General features: G+C 45.9%; 1 protein-coding gene across 4 annotated transcripts in view; it reads left to right on the top strand.

Moving 5' to 3' along the window:
- The first annotated feature begins 3,125 nt into the window (after positions 1 to 3,125).
- The window catches only part of rufy2 (RUN and FYVE domain containing 2), a 68,542-nt gene continuing 56,401 nt past the window's right edge, over positions 3,126 to 15,266 (top strand). The window contains exons 1-3 of one of the 4 annotated variants that reach the window (XM_048608942.1): positions 3,126 to 3,446; positions 3,661 to 3,834; positions 4,377 to 4,494. In XM_048608942.1, coding sequence (XP_048464899.1) covers positions 3,200 to 3,446; positions 3,661 to 3,834; positions 4,377 to 4,494 — 539 coding nt within the window. In that variant the 5' untranslated portion in view covers positions 3,126 to 3,199. The remainder of the gene's footprint in view (positions 3,447 to 3,660; positions 3,835 to 4,376; positions 4,495 to 15,266) is intronic. The other 3 variants (XM_048608941.1, XM_048608940.1, XM_048608939.1) reach the window with 3 other exon arrangements.

Here is a 15,266-nt window from a genome sequence, read left to right as displayed (position 1 = left end):
AAGAGGCTTTGCACTTTAAGGTGCATTCACATTTCCCATCCTAATGATTCCTGATTTACAGCATTCACAGTTCTTTTGGTTTTTATTTGATATGACTTTTGGTTTCCTCATTAATTATTGTTGTATTTCAGAACAGTGCATAAAGGAGGAAGCCCCCTCCCCTCCAAATCTAGGTATTTACTTAATGCAGATTAAGTTTGTCAATCTTGGAGAATCGGATTTTTGATAGGTCTTGATCACATAGTTTTAATGTTGACTCTGCTGGTGTGGGCTTTGGGTGGGGGAGTGACTGGTCTGGTATTGGGGTTGATGCTCCAGGATTGAAAGGGAGCAGATAATGAGTCTGGGATTTAGGGGTCGGTGGTTGGTTCAAAATTTGGAGTGTGACTAATCCATGATTGGTGGGGAGAGTGAAGGTTGTGGACTTGGGTAAATGACCGGTGTTGGATTGGGAGAGTGACAGGTCTGGAATTGGAGGAGTGATCAGGACAGGATTGGGGGTCAATGACTAGCATTGCATGGGGGGAGTAACTAGTGTGGGATTAGAAGGGAATGAGGGAGTGCCTGGTCTGGAGTTCAGGACAGTCTGGGATTGGGGTGGAGTGACCGGTCTGGGGAGAAAAAAAAATTGCCTCATCTCTATTTTGAATGGGCAGCCCCGATTTTTAAACAGTGATCCCTAGCTCTAGATTATCCCATAAGAAGAAACATCCTCCCCATACCTACTCTATCAAGGCCCCTCAGGATCATCTATGTTTCAATCAAGTCACTTTTTACCCTTCTAAACTCCAGTGGATACAAGCTTAGTCAGTCAAACCTTTCCTCATAAAATAACCCAGCCATTCCTGGTATTAGTCTAGTAAATCTTCTCTGAACTGCTTCCAATGCATTTACATCTTTCCTTAAATAAGGCGATCAGTACTGTACACAGTGCTCCAGATGCAGTCACAGCTGTATAACTGAAGCATAGCCTCCCTAGTTTTGTATTTAATTGCCCTTGTAATAAATGATAACATTCTATTAGCTTTCCTGATTACTTGCAGTACCTACATACGAACGTTGTGTGATGCCTGCAGCACAACATCCAGATCCCTCTGCATCTTAGAGCTCTGTAACCTCTCACCATTTAGACAAAATGCTCCTTTTTCTCTTTTCAATTACTGGTCTGGGATTGGGAAGGAGAGTACAGACTGGTTGGGGATTAGGATGTGACCAGCCATGTATTGGATGCAGTAGTTACACGAGTTATCAATGAAAGATATACAAACTTCCTGCACATAACGTAAAATATGATGCCATTCTTACACACCTCTTCTGCATACAATGAAGGACCATGATCAGTTTACCACGGCCAAACAAAGGAGACAATGGGAAGAAAAAGCAGCTTTGGGCCAACCTCATAAATAATTTGAGGGCAGCACGGTGGCTCAGTAGTTAGCACTGAGGAACTCAGTTCCACCAGGAACTCGCGTTCGATTCCACCCTCAGGCGACTATCTGTGTGGAGTTTGCACATTCTCCCCGTGTCTGCGTGGGTTTCCTCCAGGTGCTCCAGTTTCCTCCCACAGTCCCAAGATATGCACGCTAGGTGGATTGGCCGTGCTAAAATTGCCCATAGTGTTCAGAGATATGTAGATTAGGGGGATGGGTCTAGGTGGGATGCTCTGAGAGTTGGTGTGGACTTGTTGGACCAAAGGGCCTGTTTCCACACCGTAGTGATTCTATGAAATAATGCAGATCCATGGGTAGCAGGTCAGCAGATAACAAGAAACTGACTGTGCCATCTTGGATTGGGACTGTAGTGACCCTTCATGGTTGAGTGAAATGACCAGTCTGGGATAGGGAGGAATGACCGATTCAGGTTTGGGGAGTGAGTGGTCCAGCAGTAAGGGAAGTGACCAGTTCAGCATTAGGGAAACAACTGATCTGGGATTACAGAGATTGATTAGGCCAGAATTGTGGCTTATCCGCCATTAGGGGAGTGGCTGTTCAGAATTAGGGAGTGATTTGTCTTAAATTAAGGAGAGTGATAGGTCTGGGATTAAGGGAGTGATAGCTTTGGAATTGAGAGGTTTGTGTGGTCCAGGAATAAGGGAGTGACCAGGTTGATATTGAAGAATGATCGGACTGGGACTATGGGAGTGACCGGTTCAGTTTGAGGGAAATGACTAGACTGGGAATACAGAAGTGAGTGGTTTGAGGTTGTTCAGAGGTTGTGGGGAATGACTGGTCCAGGACTGGGGGAGTGCCTAATTCAGGATTAAAGAAGTGATGGATCTTGGATTAGGTAAGTGTCTTGTTCAGGATTTGAAGAAGTGACTGGTCCTGGATTATGCAAAGTGACCAGTCAGGGACTAGCGGTATGACCAGTCTGATATGCGGAGTGTAAGAAGTCCAGGATTAGAGGGAGTGACTGGTCTAGGATCAGGGTGAGTTACTGGTTTGGGATCAGGGCAGTGTCCAGGTCTGGTGCTGTGGGGAATGACCAGTCTGGGTTTTGGGGAGTGGCTAGTCCAGGTTCAGACAAGTGATCAATCCAGAATTAGGGAAATGACCAGACTAAGAGTAGAGGAGTGGACAGACCAAGTTTAAGAGAATGCCTGGTCTGGGATTAAGGGAGTGATCGATCCAGGATTAGGGGAGTGACCAGACCAGGATTGTAGGATTGACTGATCCAGGATTAGAGAGAGTGATCAGGCTTGTGTCTGGGAAATGACTATTTCAGGTCTAGGGAAGTAACTGTGTTTGTGTAGGGGAGTGATCAGTCCAGGATTAGGGGACTGAATGATTGGGATCATTTGAGTAAATGGTTCACAAATAGGGAGTGACTAGTCTGATTAGGGGATTGGGTGTCTAGCACTGTAGAATGACAGATTCAAGGTTAGGGAATGACTAGTTGTGGTTTAGGGGAATTGAGTTGGAGGAATAATTTGTCCGGAATTACCAAAATGACCATACTGGTATGGAAGAGTAACGTTTCCAAGAATAGGGAGTGACTGGTCCAGAAATAGGTAGTGAACGGGCTGGGACTAGCGGAGTTACTGGTCCAGGAATAGGGAGTGAATGGTCTGAGATTTGGAAGTGACCAGTCGGGCTGGGGGCGGAGCCGGGTGGTCGGAATCTTCTCGAAGCTCTTCCCGAAGCCGGGCCTGTGGGGGGCGGGGCTGATCCAGAGGTGAGGGCGGGATTAACGACGCGGAATGGAGTCGGTGGAACCGGAGTTGCCGCCAGGCCTGGGCGATGGGGAGAGCCGAGACCGGGAGCGGCCTTTCGGGATCCTGCGGCTTCAGGACGAACGGAGCCCGGGCTCGAGAGTCGGGCAAGGAGCTGGAGCCGGTACTGAGCCCACCTGGCAGGCTCCCATCTTCGCCTTCGCCCGGAAGGCATCAGAAACCTTCTCGGCCGCAGCTCCGGCAAGAGACCCGGTAGTGGAGGAGGCTTCACGGGGTGAGAGAGAGCCCGGCCCGGGCCCGGGGTGGCCCCCGAACCTTCCCAAATCCCACCCTCCCAGGGCAGTAACCAACCACACCCCACCACCGTCCCCCTTACCATCCTGGTCGCCCCTCATCGCGGCCCCCCTTCACGCACTCCCTCCATGCTGTCACCTGACTCCATGCCCCCCTCTCCCAAGCATTAATTCACTTATTCTCTCCTTTTCCAGGGTTAAAGGACCCAATGGCCATTGAGAGAACGAATCTCCTCAATATGGCAAACCTCAGCATCAAGGGACTAATCGAATCCGCTCTGAGCTTTGGGCGGACCTTGGACTCGGACTATGCCCCGTTGCAACAATTCTTTGTGGTGTTGGAACACTGCCTGAAGCATGGACTCAAAGGTAAAAGTTAACCACCTATAATTCAGTTTTCCCCCTTATTGCTTTGAACAGGTTAGTGTTTATCAGTGCACTCTTTTAGCCTGGCCAAAAGTGTTATTAGATCATTTAGATTCACTTTCTCTAATGTCAGTGGTGGTGGTCATTGCTGTCAATTTAAAAATTTTACTTGGTACTCCTTGTATTAACATTCCAACTGAGGGAAATTCTGTGGTGTTTTCTCCATCCCCAGTGCTTCCCCATTCTGACTTTATTCTGAAGCTCATCCTTTCCATATTGAGGTGAATGTTCAGAGAATAGTAGCTGTCCTCATCTGGTGTCAGAGACAACACAGTGTGGAGCTGGAGGAACATAGTAGGTCAGACAGCATCAGAGGAGCAGGAAAGTTGACATTTTGGGTCAGGACCCTTCTCCACACACAATGTTGTCTCTGATTTCACCATCTGCAGTTCTTGCTGTCTCATCTGGTGTCAGCCTGGTACTGTTATTAGAGACAAGGTACCAATGCTGTTTGTAATGTGATCTTTTCTACCCTTCTGCTTCAGTGAAGAAGTCATTCCTGGGTCAGAACAAGTCGTTGTGGGGCCCCCTGGAGCTGGTGGAGAAACTTTGTCCTGAGGCCACCGAGATTGCAGCCAGTGTTCGGGACCTGCCTGGGTTAAAGTAAGGATTTGGATTTGACATTCTCCAAGGAAAGCCATAATATCTCTGAAACAAAGTCAGGGAGATCCTGTTGCAACCCTAAGCTCTATGGGATCCATCCAGCCTGTGCTGACAGGGACATCAGTGTCTCATCTTAATTTTGGTTACTAGGCAGTTGTCCCTGTAGGGATAGGCACAGAGTCAGGATTTGAAGACAAGGCATTGACAAACATTTGTCAATCAGGATCTTGAGAATATTACTCTTGAGTGGATGTTAAAACAGTTTGAGGTATTTCCTCAAAAGCAGAAACATGGGAACAGTGGAGGCATTTCAGCCCCTCAAGCCTGTATAAAGGAGGCTGCTTTCTTAAGGAACACAGGAGGCCAGGCAGCATCAGAGGAGTAGGAAAGTTGATGTTTCAGGTCAGGACCCTTCTTCAGAAATAGGGAAGGGGAATGGAGCTGGGAAATAAATAGAGAGGAGGAGTGGGGCTGGGGAAGGTAGGTGGGATGGTGATAGGTGAGTGCAGGTAGGGAGTGGTGGGGATTGGTCAGTGGGATGGGTGGGGCAGATAGGTGGGAGAGAAGATTGACAAGTTGTGTCAAGTCAAGGAACCGGGGATGAGAGGGATCGTTGGTCATGGGATGAGGCTGGAGGTGGGGAGATTTTAAAACTGGTAAAATTCACGTTTGGGCCATCGGGCTGCCGAGGTGTAATATGAGCTATTGTGCCTCCAGTTTGTGGATGGTGTTGTGACACTGGAGGAGGCCCAGGATGGACATGTCACCCAGGGAGTGGGAGAGGGAGTTTGTGGTTGACAACCAGAAGATGTTGTCGTTTGTCGCGTACAGGGCGCAGATGCTGTATGAAACAGTCTCCGAGTCTATGCTTGGTCTCACCGACGTAAAGGACACCACATCGGGAGCGGCAGATACAGTAGACCAAGTTGATGGATGTACAGGTGAACCCAAATCTGATATAAAAGGTTTGTTTTGGGCCTTTGAATGGAGGTAAGGGGGGAGGTGTAGGGGCAGGTGTAGCACTTCCTGTGGTTGCAGGTACGGGTGCCAGGTGTGATGGGGTTACTGGGGAGTGTGGACAAGGGAGTCACAGACCAAGCAGTCCCTATGAAAGGCAGATAGGGGTAGGGAGGGAAGTATTTATTTGGTTGTGGCGTTGGATTGTAGGTGGCGCAAGTGGTGGAGAATGATACGCTGGATGCGGAGGTGGGTGGGGTGATATGTGAGGAGCGGGGGGATTAATCTTTATTTTTGTTGGGCTTGTGAAAGTTGATATCAAAAATGAGATGCTACCAATACTGGAAATATGAAATAAAAAGAGAAAATGTAAACTATAAAAATATGTCAGGCAGTGACTAAAGTGAGAAAGTGTTAATAACCTTTTTGTCAGAACTTGGAAAAGGTTCAAGGATGTAACCGGGTTTAAGCAAATATGAGCAGAGGTAGTGGAGAGTGAACAAAAAGGAAGCTCAGTGCTAGAGTGGAGGCAGTAAGATGTAACTGTCCACTCTAGCAGATGACTGTTAGAAATGAGAATTAAGATTGCAAGACAATGTCCAAAGGCTATTTAATATTTATGTCTTGACTAGGTTTGAACTACCTCCTTTGTTACTCTGGTTTCACTACCCCGCCCCCTCAGTAACCTATTATGTTATGTTATCACATTTTATTATTCCTCACACACTACCCTCTTTGCATTATAAGTATTGTGTGCAGCTCTGGAATCCATTTTTCTAAGAGGGATGCAACTGCACTGGAGACAATGCAGAGGGGATTACCAGGATGTTGCCTGGGCTGGGCAGTATGAAGAGAGATTGGACAGACTGAGGTTTTTTTCTTGGAAGAGAGGAGACATGATCGAGATGTATAAAATTATGAAGGGCATAGATAGGGAAGACAAGAAAAGCCTTTCCCCTTAACAGAAAGATCAGTGACTGGGGGACATTGATTTAAAGTAAAGGGCAGATGTAAGGGAAAATCTTTTTCACCTAGAGGGTGGTGGGAATCTGGAACTCCCTGCCTGTAAGGATGGCAAAGGCAGAAACCCTCAATATTTTAAGGAGTATTTAGATGTGCGCTTGTGATGCCAAAGCATACAAGGGTATGAGCTAAGTACTGGAAAATGGGATTGAAATGGTTACATGATGATGTAACTGTGAATTATCAAGAGGGAGCAATGAAAGCGAATGAGAACAGTTGTAGCTAGCTGGAAGACATTAGAGGAGGATGATGTAGTCAACTGTGTAAAGACCTACAGACAGATAAAGGAGGATGAGGCAGCAAAATTTGTCATTGTCACAGTTGTATCAGACGTCAGAACTGTTTCTGTTCTGTGGCAGGACAGTGACCTGATTGGAAGGATTCAAATATAGAATTCCAGGAAGTAAATTTGGGAGGTGACAACATTGTCAAGTACTTCTGAAAAGAGGAAATAGAGATTGGGTGATAGTTTGCAAGGACACGGGCATGGTTTTGTTTTGGAACAAGCATAAGGACAGCAGAATTGAGGGGGGCCAACACCAGAGAGAACCTGTGAACAGTATGAGGACAGTAGGGATTTTGGGTGGTCAGCAGGTTGGGAACAGGCTCAACTGAGTAAGTGATGGCCTTCCGGGACAAGCTGTGATTGGAGAAGGCATGGGATGATAGGCCAGTAAAACAAAAAAGGTGAATTCAGAGTTAGGAAGATGGGCTTGATGGGCAAGGGCAGAGGAGACAACAGTTCACCAGCATCCCCATCAAAATGAAAAGAAACTTGAGGGTTTCTGCACTTGGAGGTGGAGATGGACAAACCAGGTGAAAGATATTTAACAACTATGGTTTGCATAGATAGTTAAAGCCAGGATGATCCAGTTGAACAGGTGGTCCTACCAGTTCTGGTGATAAGTGTATGAACATGTCTTCTTTTGTGATTAGTCATTGAAGTCTGTGGCTCTTAGAATAGTGAGAGGGCAGTTGGGGATGTAGCACAAGACTGAGTGAGCCAGGGTGTGGTGATTGAACAGTTTGGTAACTGTAGAAATGTCTCTCAGAATGGAGATCTAAAGGTTGGACGGTTAGAAGTTTGAAAGTGCTGTTAAGGGATTTGGGACAGTTTTTTCCTCCATGTAGGATTGTGAGGAGCAGAGAGAGGTGGGTGCAAGGAAGTGATCACAGATAAGGTTAACTGCTTGTAACAAGTGGCATTGCAAGGCATTCTCGGAAGATCGGTAGCTTGATGGATGTTTATCTGTCAATCACAGCTTATTTGGTCATTATCACATTGCTGCATGTGGAAGCTTGCTGTGCATTTATTGGCTGTGCATTTCCTACATTACAACAATGACTACACTTCAAAAGTATATCATTTGCAGTAAAGCACTTTAGGACATCTGACAGTCTAGAAGGGTGCCGTATAAATACAGGTCTTTATCTTTTCAGTGCAGTGCACAAACTCAAAGATTCCTAAGCAACAGAGGGTTTCCCCCCTCAGATGCAAGAATTCTGTTTTTAGTGAGAGCTTAAATCGTCCTTGTGCCTCTCTCATCCTGAATGCTGTTGAATCACCTGTTCTTTCATTATCTCTGTTAGATTATTCCAACAGTGTCTTGACCAGTGCCCCACCTTTCACTCCCCTTCAATTTGACCTCATCTAGTAAACACTGACCTGTATCTTAACTCAGTTCAGGTGTGTTTCCCTATCATGCTGCTATGCTTTTTGTTCAGACATTCTTCTATCATCCTTCTTGTATTAGCATTTCCTTTGGTGATTTTACTTGTGGCAACTTCTCCCACTTAGAATTGAGTGCTTGCAGTGACCTGGTACTGTCTGAATTATATCACCCCACTTGATTTGGCACAAATGTGATGGGCTGAATAGGTCTCTATAGATTTGGAGATTCATACAGTGCAAAAATGGCCCTTCAGCCCATCATGTCTGCACTGACACAACTATCACTAAAAGTGCGCTAATCCCAATTTCCTGCACTTGTCCCATATCCTTTAAAGTTATGATATTTCAAGTGCTTGTCAAATATTTTTTAAAGGTTGTAAGGTTTCTGGCCTCCACTACCTTCTCAGGAAGTGCATTCCAGATTCCCACCACCTGCTGAGTGAAAAAGTTTCTTTTCCCAAATCTCCTCTGAATCTCCTGCCTCTTACTCTATGCCCTCACATGATTGACCCCTCGACCAAGGAAAACCGTTGTTCTGTATTCACCCTGTCCATACCCCTGTCAATCTTGTACACCTCAATCATGTCCCCTGTCAGTATTCTCTCCTGTAAAGAAAACAATCCAAGCCTATCCAGTCTCTCCTTGTAGGTCAATTTCTCCATCCCAGGCAACATCCTGGTGAACCTCCTCTAGTGCTATCACATCCTTCCTGTAGTAGGTGACCAAAACTGCACACAGTACTCCAGCTGTGGCTCAAGCAACGTTCTGTACAACTCCAACGTTACTTCCTTGCTCTTACACTCTATGCTATGACTGATGAAAGCAAGTGTCCTGTATACTACCATAACTATCCTATTCATGTGCTCTGCTGACTGCAGGGCTCTATGAATAATTACCCAAAGATTCTGCTGTTCCTCTAAACTGCCCAGTGTCCTGCCATTCGTTAAATGCTCCCTCAGCTTGTAGATAACAGTGTGGAGCTGGAGGAACACAGCAGGCCAGGCAGTATCAGAGGAGTAGGAAAGTTGATGTTTCGAGTCAGGACCCTCGTTCAGAGGCTCCTTTTCGAGTCCTCTGCTGCCTGGCCTGCTGTATTCCTCCAGCTCCACGCCGTGTTGTCTCTGACTCCAGCATTGGCAGTTCTTACTATCTCTGAGTTAGTTGTAACCCCACTGCGAAGTCTCCCTCGCTTGTTTCTTCTAGAGTGCATTGCTTGTACTTATCAGGGTTAAATACCATTTGCCGTTGGTCTACCCATCTGATCAACCCACCTATATCTTCCTGTAACCTCCAGCCATCTTTGCTGCTGACCACTCTACCAAAATTGGTGTCATCTGCAAATTTGCTTAACATTCACCCCCACACTTTTATCTGTATCATTTATGTATTTAACGAACAACAAGGGTCCCAGTACTGATCCTGTGTTACACCGCTGGACACCAGCCTCCAGTCACTCAAATGGCTACCACTACCCTTTGTGTCCTATTACTAAAACAGTTTCTGATCCATCTCGCCGAGTTTCCTGGAGTTTCATGTGCTTTAACCTGGTCAACCAGTCTCCCATGTGGGGCCTTGTCAAAAGCGTTGCTAAAATTTGTACAAACTACATCAACTGAATTTTCCTCATCCACACACTTGGTCACATTTTCAAAACGTTCTAACAAATATTTGTTAGGCATGACCTCCCTCTGACAAAGCCATGCTGACTATCCCTAATTAACTCATGTCTTTCCAAGTGGTATTAATTTGCTCCTTCAGAATTTTCTCCAATAGCTTACTACCACTGGCATGGGACTTGCCAGTTTGTAATTTCCTGTCTATCATCTCTATCTCCCTTCTTAAAAAGCACTTTTGCCCTCCTCCAGTCCTCTGGCATATCCCCCCCTGCCGTGGCCAGAGAGGAATTAGAAATTTGTTTTAGAGCCTCTGCAGTTTCCTGCCTCACCTCCCACAGTAGCCTGGGATGCAGTTCATCTGAGTTAGGGGCTTTGTCTGTTTTTAAGCCCGACAGAGCCTCCAATACCTCGCCATTTCCTACGTCATACTGTGCAAGTTCCTCACGGTTCCTTCTCCTGAATTCCATACCTACGTTCTCTTTTTCCGGAGTGAAGACCAAAGAGAAGTATGCGTTCAACACCGTTCCAATATCCTGTGACTCCACACAAAGGTTGCCTCCTTGGTCCCTAATGGGCCCTACTATTTCCCTGGTTAACATCTTCCAATTAATGTATTTATAAAATATCTAAGGATTTTCCCTAATCTTGTTTGCAAGTCCTTTTTCATCTCCCCTTTTTTGCTCTTTTAATTGCTTTCTTAAGCTCCCTCCTGCACTTCTTGTATTCATCCAGGGCGGCAGCTGAATCACTCCCTTTGGACTTGCTAAAAGTCCTATTCTTCCTCAAGTCCTGGATATCCAGGGTTCTGTGAACTTATTGGTCCTACATTTTCCACCAAAGGATACATGTTGGACCTGTACTCCCCACCCCCCCCCAGCTCCTTTTTGAATGCTCCCCATTCATCTGCTGTAGACTTACTAGCAAGGAGATATTGCCAGTCTACTGTGGCTAGGTCCTGCTTATTTTTAATAAAATCTGCCTTCCCCCATTCCAAAGCTGTCTTTTGCAGGCCATCATTTTCCTTGTCCAGAACAAATTTGAACTGTTGTGTTCGCTATCTCTAAACTGTTCCTGCACTTACCCCAGATGCAGCACTGTCCTGTCCCTTGTTGGATCTTCTACATATTGATATAAAAAAACTCCCCTGGATACATTTCCAGAAGTCCATCCCCTCTAAACCCTTAGTACTGTCCCAGTTTATGTTGGGTAAGTTGAAATCCCCTAGCATAACTACCTAATTATCAATTTTACACACCTCTGAACTGTCTACATATTTGCCCCTCTATTTCCTGCTGACTGTTTGGGAGGCCTATAATACGTTCCCAGTAAAGTAGCTGCCACCTTATCATTCCTACATTCTACCCACAAAGACTCATTTGAGGATCCTTCCAAGATATCTGCCCTTATCGCAATATTTGATTCTTTAATTAATAGTGCTGCACCACCACCCTTTTTACACGCACCTCTGCCTCACCTAAAGGTCCTGTAGCCCGGAATGTTAAGTTGCCAGTCCAGCCTTTCCCTCAGTCGTGTTTCTGTGATGGCAACAATATCATACTTCCAAGTGTCAATCCACGCCATAAACTCATCAGTCTTATCTACTATAGTTACGAGCACTAAAGTAAAGACAGTCCACAGCCTTGCTTTGACACTCAACAAAGCTGAACTCACTGTGACTTTTCTTTTTGTAGCATGATGTGTCTCTGTTTCACAGATATTCTGTGTCCCCTCCCCCTGCCAGACCACTTTAAACTGCTCCCAACAGTGCTGGCAAACCTACCTGCAGAGATTCAGAATAGAATCCCTACAGTGTGAAAATGGGCCCTACAGTGTGAAAATGGGCCCTTCAGCCCAACAAGTCCACACCGACCATCAGAGCATCCCCCGCTGGGCCTATCCCCCTCCATCCCCCTATAATCCACCTGAACAATTTAGCATGGCCAATCCACCTAGCGTGCACATCTTTGGACTGTGGGAGGAAACCGGAGCACCTGGAGGAAACCCATGCAGACACGGGGAGAATGTGCAAACTCCACACAGACAATCACCCGAGGGTGGAATCGAACCCAGGTCCCTGGCGCTGTGAGGCAGCAGTGCTAACCACTGAGCCACCGTGCTGCCCCGATGGTCCCAGTGTGGTTCAGGTGCCGACCTTCCCATTTGTACATCTTTCGTCTTCACCAAGGACAGTCCCAGTGATCCAGGAATCTAAAACCCTCCCTCTTGCATCAACTCTTGGACCATGCATTCGTCTGTCCTAATCTGTTTCTAAACTCGCTAGCACATGGCACTGGGAGTAATCCAGAGTTTACAACCATTGGAGGTTCTGCTGTTTAATCTATTGCCTGACTCCCTGAATTCTTGATGCAAGACCTCATTCCTCACTTTGCCTATATCATTGGTACCAACATATACCATGACCACTAACTCATCATCCTATTCTTTCAGGATGCCCTGCAGCCATTCGGTGAAATCATGAACCTTGCACCATGCTGGAGTCACACCTTCAGAATTGGCTGCAGAAACACCTGTCTGCTGCCCTGACTAAAGAATCCCCTATCATTGTTTTGCCCTTCCCCAGGAAAATCAAGCCACTTGTGCCAGAAGCTTAGCTTTGACTTCATTCCTCCGAGGTACCAGTACCCTCATTAGCTTCCAAAATGGAATACTGGTTAGTGAGTGGGACCCCAGGGGACTCTGCTACCTGCCTGTTCTTTTTGGACCATCTGGTGGTCGCCCATTTCCTTCTTTCCTCAAGACCCTTGAGTTGCAGTGTGACCACTTCTTTAGGTTTGCAATCCACATAACTCTCAACCTTGCAAATGTGCTAGAGTGTCTCCAATCGCTGCTCAACTCCAAGACCTGGAGCACTTCTGCACGTGTGGTCATATAGGACATTGTGAGATTGCGTTCAGAGAACTAGATGACCAGGGAGTGGCGAAAATAGCCTCTTTATTGCACATTCACAGCAGCACGATGTAAGGCGAAATAGAATCCCAAAATCATAGCTCGAAAGCAGCCATTTTATACAGAATTCAAGCATACATTAACATTTTAACATTTGAGTGTTAAGCAGTAGATATTGTACAAAAACTGTTTTGCAGGAAATCTGAGATGGTTTAAACATGTGCTAAATGTTACCGGTTATTGTTGAGTGTTAATGGTTATTTTAATGAGATTAGAGTGTTTGTCTGGTTTGACCTTGCATAATTCACAAGGTGTTAGTCTTGTTATTTTCAAGGTTAGAATTTTAAAGTTAGAAAGAGGCATCTTGTTTTTTAAAAAAGTCTGAGTTCCCAACAGTTTTGTCTGTGGTTTTATTCACTATCGCTTGTTTAATTAGTTTCGTGGTTGCATCCATCTCTGGGTTTTATTTACTATCATTCATTCGGTTTCATGGCCACACCTGTTGAAGTAGTGCTGTCAGTTTTATTCATTCATTTGTTCAAAGTCGCGCGGGTCTGGACGTAGCGTCGTTAGTTTTATTAGTAAGTTAAAGGTTGCTTACATACACTGCATAGCGTTTGTTAGTTTTATTAGTGGGATAAAGTTTTATATACATGTTGAATAAAAACTTAGGACAAGTTGAATCAGAGATAGTAGGAACTGCAGATGCTGGTGAATCCGACACAACAAGGTGCAGGGCTGGATGAACACAGCAGGCCAAGCAGCATCATAGGAGCAGAGAGGCTGACGTTTCGGGCCTAGACCCTTCATCAGAAAAGGGGGAGGGGAAGGGGGTTCTGAAATAAATAGGGAGAGAGTGGGAGGCGGATAGAAGATGGATAGAGGAGAGGATAGGTGGAGAGGAAACAAACAGGTCGAAGAGGCGGGGTTGGGGCCAGTAAAGGTGAGTGTAGGTGGGGAGTTAGGGAGGGGATAGGTCAGTCCAGGGAGGATGGACAGGTCAAGGGGGCGGGATGAGGTTAGTTGGTAGGAGATGGAGGTGCGGCTTGAGGTGGGAGGAGGGGATAGATGGGAGGAAGAACAGGTTAGGGAGGCAGGGACGAGCTGGACTGGTTTTGGGATGCGGTAGCAGGAGGGGAGATTTTGAAGCTTGTGAAATCCACATTGATACCATTGGGCTGCAGGGTTCCCAAGCGGAATATGAGTTGCTGTTCCTGCAACCTTCGGGTGGCATCGTTGTGGCACTGCAGGAGGCCCAGGATGGACATGTCGTCTGAGGAATGGGAGGGGGAGTTGAAATGGTTCGCGACTGGGAGGTGCAGTTGTTTATTGTGAACCGAGTGTAGGTGTTCTGCAAAGCGGTCCCCGAGCCTCCGCTTGGTTTCCCCGATGTAGAGGAAGCCACACCGGGTACAGCGGATGCAGTATACCACATTGGCAGATGTGCAGGTGAACATCTGCTTGATGTGGAAAGTCTTAGGACAAGTACCTGGTTACATAATATATAGGAAAAGTCTGCAGGGAAGTAACTTTAAAAGGAAGAGGGCTATCCAATTATCACCTTTGACTGATACTTGGAGCTAATCTAGCTGGAGGGAGAAAATAAACAACTTGGTAGTAGAACAAAGAGCAAAGAAAATTATAGCACAGGAACAGGCCCTTCAGTCCTTCAAGCCTGTGCCGATCCAGACCTCTATCTAAACCTGTCACCTATTTTCCAAGGATCTGTATCCCTCTGCTCCCTGCTCATTCATGCATCTGTCTAGATACATTTTAAATGACGCTATCGTGCCCGCCTCTACCACCTCCGCTAGTAACGCATTCCAGGCACCCACCAGCCTCTGCGTAAAGAACTTTCCACGCATATCTCCCTTAAACTTTTCCCCCCTCACCTTGAAATTGTGACCCCTAGTAATTGAGTCCCCCACTCTGGGGGAAAAAGCTCAAATAATATCAAATAACACTGTTTTTGGTGTGGGGGTGCAAAAAGGTTCCATCCTGTCGTGTCTGTGCAGCTTTGTTAGCCGTCATGCCTGACTGCACCTTTGACTGGAATGTTGGTCTTGTTTAAATGGGGTTGTTTACATGCGCGTTATGCATGAATGCACTTTCAAGTGGGGTGTAACTGCAAATTGAAGTGGTTGTAACCTGATACGGTAGCGAACCCCTGAATTAGTTTGAATGGGGGCTGGTTAGTACGTGGAAATCTGCAGTTAGTATTATAACCACGAATTAATGGGTTAATGGATTAATATACATGATTTATGGAGTTATATTAAAAGTTGTTAACACCTTTGAATTCTGATATATCAACAGTATGTGGAAAATATTGAAACATTTTCCATAATTTTACTACATTTGATACAGAATCTTCAATAGGTCCCCTCTCTGTCCATCCTGGACCCAGTGGATTGTTTACTCATTTCAAAAATAAAATGGTGAACGTTCCTGGCAAGGAAATAGTGGACTTGACACAGCAGACCAGAGAATTGTACTGAGGGGACAGTTGAGTTACTGGCAGAAGGAACAGGTAATCATAGAATCCCTACAGTGTGGAAGCAGGCCATTTGGCCCATCGTGTTCACATGACCCTCCAA

Source organism: Rhincodon typus, chromosome 20 (assembly GCF_021869965.1).
Source record: "Rhincodon typus isolate 14 chromosome 20, sRhiTyp1.1, whole genome shotgun sequence".
NCBI classification, from domain to species: Eukaryota; Metazoa; Chordata; class Chondrichthyes; order Orectolobiformes; family Rhincodontidae; genus Rhincodon; species Rhincodon typus.
Note: the sequence above shows the minus strand (reverse complement) of the source record. Positions and strands in the feature narration are given on the sequence as shown.